General features: G+C 45.9%; 1 protein-coding gene across 1 annotated transcript; it reads right to left on the reverse strand.

The window, feature by feature from the left end:
- Window positions 1–4758: 4758 nt before the first annotated feature.
- Window positions 4759–9230, reverse strand: LOC114292090 (uncharacterized). Its single transcript, XM_082908480.1, has 5 exons — window positions 9111–9230; window positions 6390–6551; window positions 5703–6296; window positions 5522–5620; window positions 4759–5311 (listed from the first exon to the last, which is right to left on the reverse strand). The coding sequence occupies exons 1-5, from the start codon at window positions 9228–9230 to the stop codon at window positions 4892–4894; spliced, it is 1395 nt and encodes a 464-aa protein (XP_082764606.1). The 3' UTR covers window positions 4759–4891.
- Window positions 9231–20312: the final 11082 nt, after the last annotated feature.

The raw sequence follows: 20312 nt of genomic DNA on the forward strand, positions 1-20312 counted from the left end.
TGGTTTCTGAGTATTTTTCTGTGCCTTTAATTTATTGCTTAAATCAGGATTTTCAAAATTTTGATGAAAACAGCGAGGAAGAAATTCCCCCAGTTTTGCAACGATTAATTGATCAAGAGCAGGAAAGATTTGTTAAACCTTTAATCGATGAAATCACTTCTGTGAATATTGGTACTGAGAAGGACCCGCGGCTGGTCCAGATCGGGTCCACGTTGTCTTCAGAGGAGCGCGAGCGCTTAGTCGCTTTATTAAAAGATTTCAAAGAAGTTTTCGCGTGGTCCTATGAAGACATGCCTGGAATCGATCCTGAGATTGTACAGCACCGGATCCCTCTTGATCCAGAGGCCCGCCCTGTCAAACAGAAGCTCAGAAGGATTCGCCCGGACTGGGCCCTTAAGATTAAGGAAGAGGTCACCAAGCAAATTGACGCAGGGTTCCTGTTGGTGTCTGAATATCCAACTTGGTTGGCCAACATAGTCCCGGTGCCAAAGAAGGACGGCAGAATTCGGGTCTGTGTAGACTTCAGAGATTTGAACAAGGCCAGTCCGAAGGACGACTTCCCCTTGCCGCACATCGATGAATTGGTGGATTTCACGGCAGGACACGCCTTGCTTTCGTTTATGGATGGTTTCTCAGGCTATAATCAGATAGTAATGGCACCCGAAGACCGAGAGAAGACTGCATTCACTACCCCGTGGGGGACATATTGTTATCGAGTGATGCCATTCGGGTTGAAAAATGCTGGAGCTACGTATCAACGGGCAGCAACTACAATATTACATGATATGATCCATAAGGAGGTCGAAGTGTACGTGGACGACATGATTGTCAAGTCCAAAGATAGGGAGGGCCACTACACCGCCTTACAAAAATTCTTTCAGAGGATCAAAGAGTTTCGGCTGCGACTGAACCCCCAGAAATGCACGTTTGGTGTTACAGCAGGGAAGATGTTAGGGTTTCTGATCACACAAAGGGGCATCGAGGTCGACCCTTCCAAAATCAAGGCCATCTTAGAAATGCCACCACCAAGGACTGAAAAGGAGGTGCGAGGCTTTCTGGGTAAAGTGCAATTCATAAGGCGGTTTATTTCTAAACTAACCTTGACTTGTGAACCACTTTTTGGTCTCCTGAAGAAAGGAAAGAAATTCCAATGGGACGGCCGATGTCAAGCAGCTTTTGAGCAGATCAAAGAATATCTACAGAACCCACCCGTGTTGTCACCGCCAGAGCCAGGGAGACCGTTGATACTGTACCTTTCGGTAACTGAGACCACCATGGGCTGTATGCTCGCGCAGGAGTCAGAAGACAAAGTGGAAAGGGCCATATACTGTCTGAGCAAAAAGATGCTAGATTACGAAACCCGCTATACACCGCTGGAAATGGCTTGCTTGGCCTTGGTATGGGCAACCAGGAAGTTGCGGCACTACCTGTTAGCTCACTCTGTAATGTTGGTTTCCCGATTGGATCCCATCAAATATCTTTTCGAGAAACCAGCACTTACGGGTAGGCTAGCTCGATGGCTGCTGTTGCTCTCCGAATTTGATTTGAAGTATGTAACGCGCAAGTCAGTAAAAGGTAGAGCGGTAGCGGAGTTCCTTGCCGACCACCCGGTTGAGGGGGATGAAGCGGTTGAGTATCTATTCCCAGATGAAGCCATTCTGCACGTTGAAGATGAAACCTGGACAATGTACTTTGACGGAGCGTCAAACCAGTATGGGTATGGGATAGGGGTGTTGCTGATAGCGCCTGATGATTCCCGTATTCCTTTAGCATTCAAGCTCCGGTTCAAAGTTTCCAACAATGAAGCAGAGTATGAGGCATGTATTGCTGGCCTGGAAGCAGCCCTGGAACTAGGGGCAAGACGAGTGGACGTCATTGGGGACTCAAACCTTGTTGTGTCTCAAGCAAAAGGAGATTGGAAGGTCAAAGAGGAAAGGATGATAATCTACCACCAAACCTTGGATTTATTAATTCCTCGGTTTAAGAAGCTAAATTTCACCCACCTCGTAAGAGAGAACAACAGGTTTGCAGATTCATTAGCAACTCTGTCTTCTATGATAGACATCCCGTCCGGAGTCCGGATGCGTCCAGTTATTATCGATCAGAAGTTTGCGCCGGCATATGAGTCGATTTCCGCCATAGATGAGGTTCAAGACGGCAACCCCTGGTATTATGACATCTGGAACTTCTTGGAAAAGGAGGCATATCCACCGGGGGCAAATGCCAAGGATAAGAGGGCTGTCCGAAGAATGGCTGCTCAGTTCATTATCTGCGGGAAAAATTTGTACAAAAGGGGCCATCTGGGAATGCATAAGCTCTGTGTAGAAGCTGAAGAGTCAAAACGCCTGATGGAAGCCATCCACGGGGGGGAGTGCGGTGCACACATGAATGGAGTAATGCTGGCCAGAAAGATCCTCAGACAGGGCTACTACTGGTCAACCATGGAGGAGGATTGCATTGGTTTTGTTCGGCGATGCCACAAATGTCAAATTCATGCAAATCGCATGAACATCCCACCGTCAAAACTATATAACATGACTTCGCCGTGGCCTTTTTCAGTCTGGGGAATTGATGTGATCGGAGCTGTTACCCCGAAGGGGTCAAACGGGCATGAGTTTATCCTGGTAGCGATAGATTACTTTACAAAGTGGGTCGAGGCCCAATCATACGCAGTGTTGAAGGCGTCGCATGTCGCAAAGTTCATCAGGAACAATATCATCTGTCGCTATGGGGTGCCAAACGAGGTAATTTCAGATAATGGTTCCCATTTCAAGAAAGAAGTAATAGACTTGTTGGAGAAATACAATGTGGCTTTTCATAAGTCATCTACATACAGGCCGCAAACCAACGGAGCAGTTGAGGCCGCCAACAAGAACATCAAGCATATACTACAGAAGATGGTGGAAACCTATCGAGATTGGCCAGACAAGCTGCCATTTGCTTTGTGGGGTTACATGACTTCAATCAGAACTTCTACTGGAGCAACTCCATATTCATTGGTCTATGGAATGGAGGCTGTTCTACCCATTGAGATTGAGGTCCCATCGTTACGAGTATTGGCTGAATGCCAGATAGCCGAAGCAGATTGGCAGCAAAGCAGATTCGAAGAACTCATGCTCTTTGATGAAAGAAGACTGAAAGCACTGTACCACATCCAAGGCTATCAACGCAGAATCGCCCGGGCTTTCAACAAGAAGGTTAAGTCCAGGAATCTGAAGGAAGGAGATTTGGTGCTCAAAGACAACCGAGCTCCCATCCACGACCCAAGGGGCAAGTTCAAACCCAATTGGACTGGTCCTTATATCATCAAGGCTATCTGGTCAGGTGGAGCTGTGGTTCTGATGGATCTAGATGGCTTGGAGTTCTCACAACCGATCAATATGGACAAGTTGAAGAAATACTATCCTTGAGAGGCTCGCTAGGCCGAAAACCCGAAAGGGCGACCTAGGCAAGATTCAGAGCACAAAAAATTAGAAAATATAAAAACTGAGCTCGCAAGGTTGAAAACCCGCAAAGGGCGGCCTTGGCAAAAGTTAGAGCGCAAAAGGAGAGTGAAAATACTCGAGCGAACCTAAGCCTGAACTACGTAAGACTTGATTCCCATCTTTGGGATACGTAGGCAGCTTCGTCTTGAAGTTCAGTCATAAACTTTTCCCCGATCAACTTTGTCCATTTCGATCGTCTCAGTCATCTTTATCTATCAGCATTTACCGTGATCTCCGGTACAGTGCTGTTCAAACTAGGGGCAACTTTCCGTTGCTTTGGAGTGCCGCATTGTTCTTCAAACTAGGGGCAACTTTCCAGTTGCAGGGATCTGGAGTTGTGCATTTCAGTGACAGATTTTCGGCGTGTCCAGTTCTGATTCACATCGAAAATAGTTTTGAAAAGTTTTAATAAAAGTTGACTTTGTTCAAATCAATCTTTTTACGACTTAGACCATTTTTGGACCAAAAGTGGAAAATTTTCAGTACCATAACTTTCAATTTCATTGATTTCAAAATGGAGTTCTCCTGCTCTTGCTTTACAATCGAGGTTGCTTTTTAGTATAATCATAAAGAAAACTTGAAAATACTAATAAGCAATAAATTTGGGGCATAGTTGAATCAAGTATCTCTGTGTCCCCCTCCAGAGCTGGACGGGATATCTGATGCCAAGCTGGGCCCAACTTGTACCTCCTCTTTGAGCCAATCCACACATTCATCTGACAAAGTGCAACTGAAGGTTGAAGCAAGGACCAGAAGCTCTCTAGTCCTCCATGCCGTGGCATATCTCTGGCCGGCCAGCTCCCAGGGATGGCTGGCAATGTTGCAGTGTGTCTCCTCGGCCCTGTCTTGCTCTTCGAAGGAGAACTCCAAGCATTGCCATACAACAGGAAAGCCGAAGGCCTTCATTTCAGACGCGTTCCGATGCCCAGATCGTCAGAAGTACACCTTTTGTTGTTGAGTTTTGCTTATCGAGTTGTTGTACTTTGCTTATCGAGTTGTTTGTCGAGCGGACGTGTTTTGTGTTTTTGAGTCATTGCTCTCTGTTTAAGCAAATTTTGTTAGAGTTTTGTTTGTTTGCATTGTTGCTTTTTGCTTATCGAGTTGTAAACTTGCTAAAGATTCTGTTATATCTTAGTAAGTTGGGTTGTTTAGTTTGTTGCGTCGGTTCACTACCTGATTTGGTGATTACAATGCGCATTACCAATCAAATTCATTTTTGTGCAAAGTAATTGATGCGATATGATGCTAAAAGTTCAAACTACAAACACCCTTCCAAAAGCTATTTCATTTCATCATGCATTACAATAAATAAAGGTACAAGTTTTACAAAAATAAAACTACCTAACAATGTGCAAAGTGCTACAAACTACTAGTAAAAAGAAAAATAAAGCATGGAAATAGCAGCATCAAAATCCTCGGGAGCGGGAACGAGAAGCACGCCTAGTCCTCTTTTGCGGGACAACCTCCACACCATCGTCAGAGTCGGAGCTGTCATCCTCAGGATCCTCCTTAGCCTCGCCTCTGTTCTCCGAGCCAAAACCGGAGCCTCCCTCCTCAACAGATGTCTCGAACTGGCGGTCGGTAGCCTCCTCCTCCTCCTCCTCCTCATCAGGCTCCACCTCCACGACATGAGCCCTGCGCCTGCGGACCGGTCCTCCTCGAGCTCCTCGATAAGGCCTAGATGGCCCGGCTCCTCGGGAAGGCCGAGATGGCCCCTCCCCCTGATAGGGCCCGGATGGCCCAGCTCCCTGATAAGGCCCAGATGGCCCAGCTCCCCAATGAGGCCCAGGTGGCCTGGCCTGCGGCTGACCGGACCATGTAGGCATCTGAAAACAAGGAGTTTAAATCAAATACATCAGTCCAAATATGTACATCGGATACAGATACGAGCAAAAGCTACATGAAGTGGGTGCGTGTAAATACAGTGTACAAGTGAGGTGTGTGTCAGATGTGCTCTACACAAGTAGTCTATCAATGCAGTAGAAATCAGCATGTCATCAGAAGTATGATAAATGCCAGGAAAAACTGAAGGGTACCTGAATGCCCGCAACAGACAACTGTGCCTCCCTGCGTAGGACCATGCCCTCGAGTGTGGCCACCAGCTCAACCATCTCCTCCATGTACCCTCGCGATGGCTGCAAAAATGAGTTCATAGTCATCAGTGAACAAATGAGTATCTAAACATCTGAAATGATGAATGACGAAAGTGGAGCGTACCGGCGGTGAGTCCGGATCAATGGCATATCGATCACTGGGCATCCGAGGCTCTAGTGGAACTGGAATCGGAGAGCTAGTCCCATACTGCCACGCCATCAACTCAGTAGGCATATCTGGCCATCCCAGATGAGGATGAATCGACGGGTTCGGAGGAAACGGTCTACTCCCACCTCTAGATGCGCCAGCCCTGCTAGAAGAAGGGATGTCTGTAGCCCGAGCCTGAGCCTGATCCGAGGATGACATACCGGCAGGTCTCATCATCGGAATACGAGCCTCTGTCAATGGAGGCATCAAATATATGTGACGATAGGTGGCGTAGTCCCCCTCCGCAACATATAACAAAGCATCGCTGCCTAGCATGGCGCCGACTACCTCTGAGTAAGAGAGCCTGTCAGCGGTCCGCATACTAGCCGGAGGTACCGCGGGAACATCCTGGGAAAGATACCCCCGTACCTGGCACAGAAAGCGCTCCCCCAGGAACCAGACTCTGCCGACTGGCCCTTCGAGCAGGACCCTATACCGGGAGATGCCTGATGCTCCGGTATACTGAAGTAAGAGATCATCACCCAGGGGTGCCCAAGGCTGCCAAGTAATCTGCGGATGATAAATGTATAAACCAATCAAAAAACGAGGATATACAGAGCAAGTCAAAGATGAAAATGAAAAGAATTGAAACTTCTGAAGTACCTCTGAGTGTCGCACAGTGTCGAAGTACTGTCGCAGGCGAACCAGGGTCTCTCGAGGCCTCGCCCGGTGCGGGCCCTCAAATATCAATGAATATGGGGTCACAGGGATCCCCACCACCTCCAGCACTGGGGCTAACGATGAGAAATATACATAAGCCCATAGCTGAGAAAAGCAGTGCAGAATGTAAATACGAAATGCTGAGAGCAAAATGCAGACTGTAAAAGTGCGCTGTATGTGCAATGTACAAGTAATGAAGAGCAGAAATGTAAATCGAGGGGACAGAAAGTACCTCCCAAGCTCTCCAGTAGCCGCCAAGCAAATCGCCCCGCCCGCGGGAGGTCGCGCTCATGTAAAAATAAAGGGTAGCCAGACCGGCGCCGCCCCAATCATATCTATGGACCTGTGATAGGTCAACCAGAGCGCTCAACAAATATAGCCCAATGGTGTTCCCTCTGTCGGCAAACAGGGTAGTCCCGAAGAGGAACATCAGGAAGCCACGAGCATACTGCTCTGTCTCCTCAGGAGTCTCGGGCACCATCTCTGCCCGCCGAAAATGGGATGAGAACCAAGTATATCGGACTCTCCCAGAGACCCTGTCAACAGGTGGGCGAGCCCCCAACAGATACATCCAGGCGGCCTCCCACTCGCCCATATCCTCATCGTAGGGGATGGCCCAACCTCCGACATCAAGGCCGGTCAATACAGCAAAATCAAAAGGGGTCATGGTCATGTCCCCGGTGGCAGAGAAATTAAAGGAATTGGTGGTGTCCCACCATCTCTCTACCAAAGCTGCCATCAAGGTCCTTCGGGCAGGACAGCGTGACAACCCGGTGCAGAAGGGCCCAAACCCTGCCAAGTCTACCAAATCCCTGACGCCTTCCGGGAGCTCAGCATACCAATCCCGCGCCATGGTAGAACCATATCCTCGCACACTGCGAGAACCACCCTGCATTCAGAATGAATATATGTGTTAACAATAAGATGAAATGGGCTGTGTGCCGATGAAGTAAAGTAAGCTACATGCAAATTCTATCTACCTGGGCTGCGTGTTCACTATCCACCTGGGCTGCGTGTTCAGAGAATTTGAATTTTGGGCTGCGTGTTCAACTTTCAGTTTAATTGTGGGCTGCGTGTTCACTATCTACCTGGGCTGCGTGTTCAGAGAATTTGAATTTTGGGCTGCGTGTTCAACTTTCAGTTTAATTGTGGGCTGCGTGTTCACTATCTACCTGGGCTGCGTGTTCAGAGAATTTGAATTTTGGGCTGCGTGTTCAACTTTCAGTTTAATTGTGGGCTGCGTGTTCACTATCTACCTGGGCTGCGTGTTCAGAGAATTTGAATTTTGGGCTGCGTGTTCAACTTTCAGTTAATTTGTGGGCTGCGTGTTCACTATCTACCTGGGCTGCGTGTTCAGAGAATTTGAATTTTGGGCTGCGTGTTCAACTTTCAGTTAATTTGTGGGCTGCGTGTTCACTATCTACCTGGGCTGCGTGTTCAGAGAATTTGAATTTTGGGCTGCGTGTTCAACTTTCAGTTAATTTGTGGGCTGCGTGTTCACTATCTACCTGGGCTGCGTGTTCAGAGAATTTGAATTTTGGGCTGCGTGTTCAACTTTCAGTTAATTTGTGGGCTGCGTGTTCACTATCTACCTGGGCTGCGTGTTCAGAGAATTTGAATTTTGGGCTGCGTGTTCAACTTTCAGTTAATTTGTGGGCTGCGTGTTCACTATCTACCTGGGCTGCGTGTTCAGAGAATTTGAATTTTGGGCTGCGTGTTCAACTTTCAGTTAATTTGTGGGCTGCGTGTTCACTATCTACCTGGGCTGCGTGTTCAGAGAATTTGAATTTTGGGCTGCGTGTTCAACTTTCAGTTAATTTGTGGGCTGCGTGTTCACTATCTACCTGGGCTGCGTGTTCAGAGAATTTGAATTTTGGGCTGCGTGTTCAACTTTCAGTTAATTTGTGGGCTGCGTGTTCACTATCTACCTGGGCTGCGTGTTCAGAGAATTTGAATTTTGGGCTGCGTGTTCAACTTTCAGTTAATTTGTGGGCTGCGTGTTCACTATCTACCTGGGCTGTGGGTTCAGAGAATTTGAATTTTGGGCTGCGTGTTCAACTTTCAGTTAATTTGTGGGCTGCGTGTTCACTATCTACCTGGGCTGCGTGTTCAGAGAAATTTGAATTTTGGGCTGCGTGTTCAACTTTCAGTTTAATTGTGGGCTGCGTGTTCACTATCTACCTGGGCTGCGTGTTCAGAAAATTTGAATTTTGGGCTGCGTGTTCAACTTTCAGTTAAATTGTGGGCTGCGTGTTCACTATCTACCTGGGCTGCGTGTTCAGAGAATTTGAAGTTTGGGCTGCGTGTTCAACTTCCATTTAAAGTGTGGGCTGTATGTTCACTTTCGAATTCGGGCCGTGTGTTCGACAAATCTGTGTTTGAGCCATGTGTTTTAATGTGGGCTGTGTGTTCGCAATTAATTAATGAGCCGAATGTTCAGAAATTCAAGTGTTGAAACTACATGTTCAAAGATGTAAAGGAAGTACTATGTCACAAGCTAAATGTTTAAGCATGGCAAGGGCGCGAAATGTAAAATATAGAAGATGAGGTAAATACCTCTCGAGCCTCATGAGAGAGATGCTGCTCTGGCTCTCTGAGAAGCAGATCCACGGGTGCTCTCTCGTCGAAACTGGTAAAATGACGGAAAACGGCACGAGGGAGGACGTGCACTGCTGGACGGTACCTCTCGGGCATGAAAGGTCGAGTCCTCGGAGGAAGAGTCATAGGATCGAAATCGTCCCCAGCGCCCAGAAAACCTCCACCGTGAGGAGAATTGCCTGCCATTTTCGAGAATCTGCAAAAGGGGAGCAAAAATGAGCAAAATTGGCAAAGGTCAACAAAAGTCAACTCTCGGGAAATCAAAAGTCAACAAAAGTCAACCCCCGAGAAAATATTCTAAATGTTAAGATAAACTTACCTCAAGTGGTGAAAATGCAAAAAGAAGCTCCGAAGCCGGAATTTAATCACTCCAAAGTGTTTAAAACTAAGTGTTTTTATGAAAACAATTTGCGCGGGGCGTTGGAAAACGCGCGTAAAACTCAAAACTGGAGAGAAAAGTGTTGAAAGAGGCAAGAAATGAAGCAAGGTTCGGCTGCCATTTATAGGCCTCAAGCCTTGGATGAAATGCATGCAAAAAGGAGGCAAAAAGACGAAAATGCCCCTGGGAAAAGGGCACGGCCGGCCGGCCTCTAAAAATAGCTGGCCAGCCATCTGCTTTTTGCAGAAATGGCCGGCCAGCCATTAGCTTTTTTGGAAAACGGTTGGACACCCCCCCTTGGGAAGATAAACGGCCGGCCATACTCTCCACATGCTCACCTAGCTCTCTGCAAATTTTGAGGAAGATCGGAGTTCCCGGGACCTGAAAAAGTTCAAGAAAAGTACACTTCCGGTCGCGAAATTGCTCCGTCGGGACTTCGGTTTCGAGTGCTGACATGTGTCTCATCATCATTCATCGAAATCAAAGTGTATCCTTTTTGAATGAGCTGTAACCTTTCGAAGAAGCAGATCGGAGGCCGTGATCGAGTTACTCTCGCCGAAACACGCATTTCCATACTCGTTGTTTCACGACGAATGACACTCCGATTCATGCTCGTTTTGTACTATCTTGCATTCTCATAGACATACTCGCATTGTCATGTACATTTCTCGATATTTGTATACCTCTGTGTTTGAGCATGCGTTGTCACACACGTTCCATTCTTGCATTGCGGCGCATTCACTCACCGGCACTGCGTGTGTCGAACTTTCGAAATCACATCAAATATGTGTTGTTAGCATATTGTACTTGTTGCAATTTCTCTCTTTTGCAGGCACGATATTGTATGTACGGTTCAATTGAGGCTGGTGCGACCAGACGAATCGCGCAGGTATCGTATCTTCTCCGTGTGAGACGTGGCGGGGATTGAATAATCCTCCGCATTCTTAACTGCATGAAATGTAGTTTTTGCTTTGCATTCTTGCTTAAAATTGTTGCATCTATTTGCGAATACTTGCCTCATTACAGCTAGCTGCATTTGCACGATCATTGGGCTATCTTCGGCTTCTTGCATGTCATTTGCATTTTGCCCCCCCTGCCTGCGGGCATGCCTGCGGGCACATTTCTGTCTATCCTGTATGTTTGTCTAAGTCTTCGGCCTTGTCAAAAATGGGTCGTCTTTTGGCTTTGACATTCACTCCCGTCACTTGTGACTTCCGAGTTCTGTCAAAGAGGGGCAACTGTAGACACCCCATTTTTGACCGACCTTAAGACTCAGACGTCACCGATTGAGCGCTTGGTGATGTTGCATAATGTGCTTGTTCAGAAGTTTCAGAGTCGCGGCCGCGAGCCCTGCCTCCGGACTCCCGAACCCTTTTCTGTGCCTTGTCTCGGTTTGCGAACCAGACTCGGTTTTCTCTGTTTCTTTTCCTGAGGGGAGAGAGAGGTCCCGTAGACCATCTCTCAATGTTCGTAGGCTACATTTGGTGGCCGTAGGCCATTTTTCCCATTTCGGAGTCCGGTTCCCGGTTTTCGGAGCCGTCAGGCCGTGTGCCTCGGTTCGGGACCACCTAACTATCTCCTATTGCTTTGATTTTTGGCATACATCCTATTTCATCCATTTTGAGGGACACTGGGGGCTGAGAAACCCACTTCGAGGTCAAATACAATTTTCGGTGCTTAACAGCCCATTTCCGGGACCCCGAACTGCGTGTTTTGGCTCCGGAACATTCGTTTTGCAACAGTTTTCGCTCATTTTTGGCAGGTACCTCTGTTTTATCACAGGGAAGGTCACTGAAGGGTGGGAGGCCAGCAATTGTTGCAGCAGCCAGTTATCTCTCCTCCGGAGCCTCCCGGCGCCCGTTTTTCCAACTTCCGGGCTAATGTTGAATACCTTAGAGCTAGCGTTGCCAACTTTCAACCACATATCTGTGATCTACACACCTGGGAGGCCCCTAAAAGTTCATGGCCGGCCATTAAGGTCACCTGACCCTTTTGACCCCTTTCTTCCGGGCTAATGTTGAACCCCTTGGACCTTTTTTCTCGAACTTTGAACCACATATCTGTGATGTACACACCTGAGAGGCCCCTAAAAGTTCATGGCCGGCCATTAAGGTCACTTGACCCTTTTGAACCCCTCTTTCCGAGCCACTGTTGAACCCCTTGGGCCCACTTTCTTGGAATTTCAATTACATGGTTGTGTTGTACACACATAGGCCTACCTCCCCAATACCTGGCCGGCCAGAAAAGATGGTTGACCCTTTTGACCCCTAGCCGGCCGGCTAGGGGGTGTGGCCGGCCGGCCACCTCCAGCAAAAGTGAGCGGCCGGCCGTGCTCTCCTCACTGTGCCCCTTCCAGCTGTGAGGCAATATCCCCCAGATATTTTCTGTATCCGGGGGATATTTTGGGAGAGAGTTTTCCTCTCCATTTGACCCCCCTTTTACACCCCCTTTCTTGACCTTATAACCAGCTGAGGACCTTCTTCTAGAGGGTTAGAAAATTTGATCTTCAAAGCTCCATAGCCAACTCCATCTTCATCTTCTTCAATTCTTCAAAAACCCTAAATCCATTAACCTCCATTCCTTCTATACCACCAAGCTCTACCACCACTATCTCATTTCCAGCAGCTAGGAAGGGTTCTTGAAGGCCAAAGGAGCAGCAAATCCATCCAAGAAGCAACCAAAGTCTAGATCTTCAAGGGTAAGTTACACTTTGATCCTTTTGACCCTTTCCTTTGATCTATTTCTAAACCTCATTTCTTTTTGGTTTCAAGCTTCGGTCCTAACTGAAAAGGGCCATATTTTGAACTCATCTTCACTTCTCATTAAGGGCTCAACCTTGTTTGAGCCCTCCATAATATACTTGCTTCATTGACCATGTTGTATGTCATGATTTTGTATGCTTTTTTTGACCTATGAGCAATTTATTTTCGAGCATGTTGTAAACTGATATGAGGCATATTTTGATCCCCTCTTCAACATTGGAGAAGGGCTCAACATTGTTTGGTGTTTCCATATGTCACTTGTAGTTATATCCCCTATTTGGCCCCATTTTTGTATAAATTGATAGCCATCTTTGCTTCTGTTTTTGGACCTTGGTCCGAACTTAAAGTGGTCTTGTTTTGGCCTATACTTCATGTTTCATTCACACTTTTTTTCTGTTTGGTGATTATTTTGTATACTTCATGTTTTAGCACCTTTTGAGCCTTATTTTGCATCATATTTTTAGCATGTTTGTATACTGATTTTGAGGCTGCCATATACTGTAAATGTTCATATTTTTGGTCCATCTTCAGTGTTGTAGAAGGAAATTTTTCAGTTTGAGTTTTTCTTATACCACTTGCTTCATTACCCCTCTTTTGGCCCCTATTCTTGCATGCTATTTTCGCCATACCTATACTTGCTGTTTGGCCATGTTTATAACTGGAAAAGTGCTTATTTTGGGACTGTCTAGCTTCTGTCTTTGCATTGCATGTCCATGTTGTGCATGTTTAGTATGGCTATAGGCCATTTCGGATGCCTAATGTTGCATTTCGGGTCATTTCCTTGCATTTCATGTCATTTCGCTTCATTTCGGGACTGTTTTCCCCCATATTTTATTGCTGAAATTCCATTAGCATGCTTACATATCATTTTGGCCATGTTTCATTGCATTTTATCATTGCCTCGGTTTGCGTGCCCGTGTGCACGCATTTCGAGGCACTTCATTTTCTGCCATCGGCATCTTATGTGAGTGTGGCTGAGGCTCATTCATGTTAGTATAAGTCCATTTACCATTTTCCATGTCATTTGCATTGCGTATGCATTGCCTCGGTTTGCGTGCCCGTGTGCACGCATTTCGAGGCACTTCATTTTCTGCCATCGGCATCTTATGTGAGTGTGGCTGAGGCTCATTCATGTTAGTATAAGCCCATTTATCATTTTCTATGTCATTCGCATCATATCTGTCATCGCCTCGGTTTGCGTGCCCGTGTGCACGCATTTCAAGGCACCTCATTTTCATCATATCTGTCATCGTCTCGGTTTGCGTGCCCGTGTGCACGCATTTCGAGGCACCTCATTTTCATCATATCTGTCATCGTCTCGGTTTGCGTGCCCGTGTGCACGCATTTCGAGGCACCTCATTTTCATCATATCTGTCATCGCCTCGGTTTGCGTGCCCGTGTGCACGCATTTCGAGGCACCTCATTTTCATCGTATTTGTCATCGTCTCGGTTTGCGTGCCCGCATGCACGTATTTCGAGACCTCTCATTTTCATTACATTTGTCATCGCCTCGGTTTGCGTGCCCGTGTGCACGCATTTCGAGGCACCTCATTTTTAGCATTGTGTATGTTAGGATCGCATCTTAGTTACATTTCATGCATATCATGCATATTGCATCGTGTCCGGAATAGGAATTAGCCCGGGCACGGGAAACGAGGTACATTTCGTACTCCAAGTGATGGAATGTGTCTCAATTCCCCAGTCACCGACACTCCGGATTATCCATGATGGGGTTAGGTTTTAGCTGTAATTTCATGTGCATTCATCCTATATTGAGTTGTGCATTTCGACTCCTCGACCATCATGCCTCGGTATGCGTGATTGGTGGCACGAGGATCGAGACATGCATATATTTGTGCAAATACATTGCTATGCCCCTTTCTTGCTCTCTGTTGCAGCAAAACGCAGAATCAGCAACTTTTCAAGGCTTGGCACGCATTTCAAGAAACAGGTGTAAACAGAGGCTAATTGGGGCATTCCGGTGGATTTCCGCGCAAGACAATCCGGACATGCATCATCCATCAGAAGCAAGGCAGCCCCTGGCTTGCACGCCAGTTTATTTGCTTTTTAGTTAATTCATTAGTTAGAATTCTGTAATATTCTTTTATTCGGGACTGTAATATTCGGACTGTATTATTTATTCGGATCCTCCGAGTGAGGGCACAATTGTAATAAGTGTGCGTGAGTGTGATGTATGTCTTCCAACCCCACGTCTTTCTCCCTTTTATTTATCCGCTTATGATGGTTAGATTAGGGCATATTTAAATAAATTAGCATTCAGTATGACAGCATGTTTGCATCATTCATCTGTATTGCATGCACCGGGCTCGGCGCACCATACTAACTGCATCGTACTTTCAATTCCAAATTGAATACATGGTAGCTGTAGCATTTCATGCACCATCTTAGAATAGCCGAGCCTACTATAGTTGCATTTTCGCATGTGTTGCATTAGGCATTTCTGTATACTTAGGATCATACATGATTTCTAACATAATTTCTATTTTGGCTTGGAGTACTCGGTGAGTTTTTATGCTTTAGCATCCTTGCATGCGTGTGAGTGAATGCCATGATAGCATGCTTACCATGAGACTATTTGCTTATCTGACATAACTGCCTGAATGCCTGTGGGTGAAGGTTGGGTTGTTTAAATTGGAATAAATCATCAAATGTTTCAAAGCCTACCTGCGGGTAGCAAACCATTTTCAAAAGCAAACATAGAATGTTTTGTTCCAATTCGGACGACCTGGTCTATATTTATATGCTGTGAGCATCACATAGTAACCTAGGCTAATAAACCGGAATAAGAACTCGCAATGTTTTCAAAAAATTGATATCATGGTTAGTAGAGGCCGGTCTATGACCGGGCGAGCGGGGGTGCTCACGAAGTGACCTTCCCCAATCGTACCCAAGTTCCCGAGCCGAGGCAACTTTGGTGATGACGGACACGTGGCCTTTTGGCACCGAGTCAGGGTTTCCTAAATTTCCCAAAATAAAATATTTAGGTGGCGACTCTGTATCTGGCAAAGCAGTCCATGTTTGGCACTTCTTTCAAAAATCAGTTTTCCTAAAACGATTTGCCGGATTTGGACTCTTTGGTTCAGACTTAGAACCGTGACATTTTGAGAGTCCGAGCTGTAGTGACCCTAAATGAACTGAACGGGACCTAAACCGTCCCGGGGCGTTCGGGGGACGTCTACAACTAGCTGTCCGAAATGAAAGAGACAACAAACAACATTTCAGCCCAAACAGGTCAAACACGGGCGTAGCTGAACAACTGCACTCTACCACTGATCACTGTTCCCCAGAAATCACTGTCCCCAAAACTGAACCTGATACCCGTAGATAACTGATTTCTCAACAACACTGATACTGGTGTCCTCAGGTCTGATACTCAAACTTACAAACTGATATGTACTTTCCCTGTAGAGATATACTCTAAAAGCACATAGCAAGTAAAGAGAGCCAAAAACACCCCTATGTTGGGGTAGGGTTTCCCTGTCCTATTTTGTCAGGAGCTAGGGTTTCACTATGCACGCAGCAGTTTTCAAACAACCTAACATCGGGTAAGTAACCTGTCCTAGCTTGGAATGGACACTATGGATCCGGATACGCACTAGGTCGAATGGTCAAAAAGGGTGCCCCAGTAAAACCGGGGTTTGTGTTCCCATACTGTCAGAGCCCATAACCGGTCAGCCTTATGGTCATGCCTTGACAAGACAAGCCTCCGGCAAACCGTTCAGGAATGGCAGATGGTCAACACGGTGTCCTAGGCGTACCAATGCACATGCAATGCAAAGAGACACATAAATGAAATCAAAATAGGATATCACGAGTTCGACTCAAGCTCTCTAAATCCCCAGCAGAGTCGCCAGAAACTGTAGACGCGCCCGTGCGGGGGGACCTCGCTACTACAGTTCGGACTCGATTTGTGTCACGGTTCTTAATCTAAACCAAAGAGTCCAAATCTGGCAAATCGTTTTGAGAAACAGATTTTTTTGAAAAGAAGTGCCAAACATGGACTGCTTTGCCAGATACAAAGTCGCCACCTAAATATTTTTACAGGGGAATTTAGGAAACCCTGACTCGGTGCCGAAGGCCACATGTCCGTCATCACCAGAGTTGCCTCGGCTCGGGAGCTAGGGTACGATTGGGGAAGGTCAATTATGAGCACCCCCTCTCGCCCGATCCGAAGATCGGCCTCTACTAACCGTGATATCCGTTTTTGAAAACATTATGTGTTCTTGTTCCAATTATTAGCCTAGCAGTACTATGTTATGCGCGCAGCAAACAAGTATAGACTAGATTGCCTAATTTGGGAAAAAGCATTGCATATCCGTTTGTTTTGGAAAATGTTTTGGATTTTGCTACTCGTGAGTAGGCTAAAACACGGATTTCAACGAGTTATTCCAACTCAAGCAATCCAACCTTCACCCACAGGCATTCAACCAGTTTATAACACATAAGCATCTAGCCACATGGTAAGCATGCTATCATGTTAACATTCACACGCATACAGGATGCTAAAGCATAAATACTTACATCGTACTCCGTGCCAAAATAATAAACTAGTTAGCAATCATGCATGATCCTAGTTCATGTCAAGTTGACTAATGCAACACATGCAAGATGCAATTAGAGTAGGCTCGGCTAACCTAAACATGGCATGTGAAATGCAATCAATTAATGCACGTATTCAAATTGGAATTGAAATACAAATGCAGTTAGCATGATGCGCCGAGCCCGGTGCATGCAAGACAAATGTATGGATGCATGCATGCATAGCATAAGGTATGCTAATTTTAAAGATGCCCTAGTCTACCATCAAAAGCGGGTAAATAAAAGGGAAGAAAGACGTGGGGTTGGAAGACATACACCTACTCACGCACACTTATTACACAATTTCCCTCACTCGGAGGGTACAAATAAATATTACAGTCCAGATAATAAATACATTAATTATTACAGAATTTCTACTTAATTAATAGAAAGAATCCAAAAAAGGGAGAAAGGTGGCCACAGCCTCCGCCTCGGGATGCGCGAATGATGCATGCTCGAAACCGTATCGCCCGGAAAGTCCGTACCATACCAAGGCTGCCTCTGTTTACACTGCCCTGCTTCTCTGAAAAATGCCAAAGTCCTGGGACAGGTTCCTTGAATGCTGCAGAATACCACCGGCTGGGGGAAATTCCCACCGGCCCTGTATAATTTCCATCGGCTGCTGTTGGAGTTATCGGCCATTCACAAATGGCCGGTCGGCATTGGATGCTGCCGGTCGGCAGAAGATTCCTGTAGAGGACAGTTTTAACAGCAACAGAGGACAGACAGTGTATGGCATGGGATTTCAGGCACATGTGAGCATGGTCATGTTTCCTATCATGCTTTGAACTCAGGGAAGCATGGCCTTCGATCCTCGGGCCATCAATGGTGCATGATAGGCCAAGGGATCAAGCTTGCCACTTGATGTAAAGATGCATGCAACACACAAATGAGGACCAAGACCCTATCATGCCGAAGTCAAGGGCCTCGGTGACCGAGAGTCAAGGCGTATTACATCACTTATAGTATGAACGCTCCTTAACCCTCACACTTGGTTTGACACCCCAAACCAAGTAATGCAATGCATGTTATGGGAACAATGACTCAAAGATACAACATGGGATTAAAATGCAAGGCATGCCAAGTGCCGTGCAACTAATATGGCAAGTATGCAATGCTAGGCATACAAGATGCAAATGCAATGCAAACATGGACAACCTAAGCAATAGGATGAACATATTACAACACCTAATGAAGCAATTATGCAATGGACATGAGACAAGCATGCAAAGGGGCCTTAAACCATAAAGGGGCAGACCTTGATCCACCCCAAAACAGTGGCCAAAAGTGCCTAAAAAGGTGGACAAATACTCATGCCAACAAGCAAGCCAATGGTCCTAAGGCTAAGGCACAAAAGGGGGGACTTCACTTCCACCAACATGACCACTCATGGCATGAATTGGACAAGCCAAAACAGAAACTTAGCAAGCAAAAATAGACCCCAAAACCTACTAACATGGCAGCTAAAGTGGCTCCAATGAGATGCATGCACCAAAGCTCATATCTAGGCATAAAAGGGCATACCCTGAAAGCATGAAAGAGGTCATTTATGTACACATACAAACATGATTTATGGGCTGAAATATGATCCTAAATGATGCCAAATCATGAGGATGGTCATAGCTATGCATGCTAGAGGTCAATATGCTCAAAGCTTACAAGCCAAAACACAAAGAGAGGACACCAAATAAGGCAAGCATGACTGAAACAGATGGCCAACAGACCTTAAACATGGTAAAATAATGCCAACACCTTCATGGAACTAAGCCAACACATGCTAGAATCATGGCCTAAACACAAGATGCATTTCTAGACCAAATAGAGGAATGTAAAGCAAGTATGTTAAGCATGCAAAAGGACACGAATCCAACCAAAAACAGAGATTACATGTGACTTAAAAACACCCAAAAACCTCTGAAAAAGGGGCAAAGTCAATCAAGCATGCATGTTACCCTTTAAGCCAAAATGCAAGGAAATAAGACAATGAAGGGAGAGGGGTGTCCCTCCCCTATGCAAGACTTCAAATCACCTTCCTCACCACTGAAAATCCACTGGTTTTCAGTGGTGAGAAGACCAAAACACTCAAGCAAACAAGGGCTCACAAAGGAAACACCAAAAGGGCCAAATAAGGCCTAAGAGGGTGAGTTTGAACTCAAACCACAAAAGACCCTTAATGAAAGTTCTTAAGAATGAAAATATAAGCCTTTTTTTATGTTATGCACAAAAACTAAATCAGCAAGCAAGATAGGTAAAAGGCTAGTGCAAGTTTGGGGAAACTAAAGCAAAGTGCTCACCCTTGAAGCACACCTCAAGAACAGCCAATGCAGCCCTCTTCTTTTGATCAAAAACAGCCCCAAAACTCAAGAATCAACCCTCAAAGCCCCTCAATCTCGGAGCAAGGTGTAATAGTGTGTGTATTAGTGCAAAAGTAAGGTAAAAGCACACTTTTAGGCCAGGAAACACACACAAGGGAGGAGAGAGAGGGAAATATAGAGAGAGGGTGTATCTAAGCTCTGGTTTTTGCCTTCAAATTTTCTAACCAAGAACAAGGAGAAGAGCTCCCCTCTTATAGAAGTCCCTCTTGCAAAGCTTACACAACAAGCTTGCTTAGAGGGAAATCCCTCCATACACGTGTATGGAGGGAAGCATAGTTAGTGCCAGCTATCACAGCTGGCATAAAATATCTACATAAAGTAGATGAACAGTATTCGGCTCCTAAAAAATGCCATTTTGACAAAATTGAGTGCCGACCGGCAACAAATAGTGCCGACCGGCAAAATAGGTTGCCGACGGCAACAAAACACCAGCCGGTGGCCTGTGGCCATGGCCAGTGATGTGTGGGGATGCCTCACAAGGCATTCCCTACCCCTCCAAGGCAAAACACAAGTGTTTGGTATGAAACCAGACACTAAATAGTCGAGTTCGGAGATCCTGAGGCAAGGCGCGTAGTCGAGACCTCCGGGAACTCCAAACGAACACAAACATGGATGATCACCTGGTGTTCAAACGGTGACGTCCAAGTCTTGAGGACGGTCAAAAATGGGGTGTCTACAATGTGAAGCAGGGAGGATTAGGCATTAAGAGAGTTAGGTTGGTTAATGATTGTATGCTATTAAAGTGGTGGTGGAGATTTGGTAAAGAAAACGGTGCTTTGTGGAAAAAGATTATTTGCAGCAAATACAATCTGGATGTCAAAAGCTAGTTCCCCTCTTCTACCTACAGCAACAAGTACTCTTGTGTGTCGAAAGGAATCATTTCCTTACTTGAGAGGAGAAGCAATCTGTTAATGTTTTACTCTTGCAATGTTTAGGTTAAGGTAGGGGATGGTCGAAGTACTAACTTTTGGAAGGACAAATGGTGTAAAAATTTATGCTTAAAAGATGATTTTCCCATTCTGTTTAGATTGGTGATGGAAAATGATCAAACCCTGAGATCAATGTATCACAGGAGGGTGGGTTGCCTCAGTGCGCTAGAATTTTAACTTGAGGAGAAGGTTGTTCGAGTGGGAGGATAGGGAAGTTAGTAGAC

This window comes from Camellia sinensis, chromosome 15, assembly GCF_055761805.1.
Source record: "Camellia sinensis isolate YWXY chromosome 15, ASM5576180v1, whole genome shotgun sequence".
Lineage (NCBI taxonomy): Eukaryota > Viridiplantae > Streptophyta > Magnoliopsida > Ericales > Theaceae > Camellia > Camellia sinensis.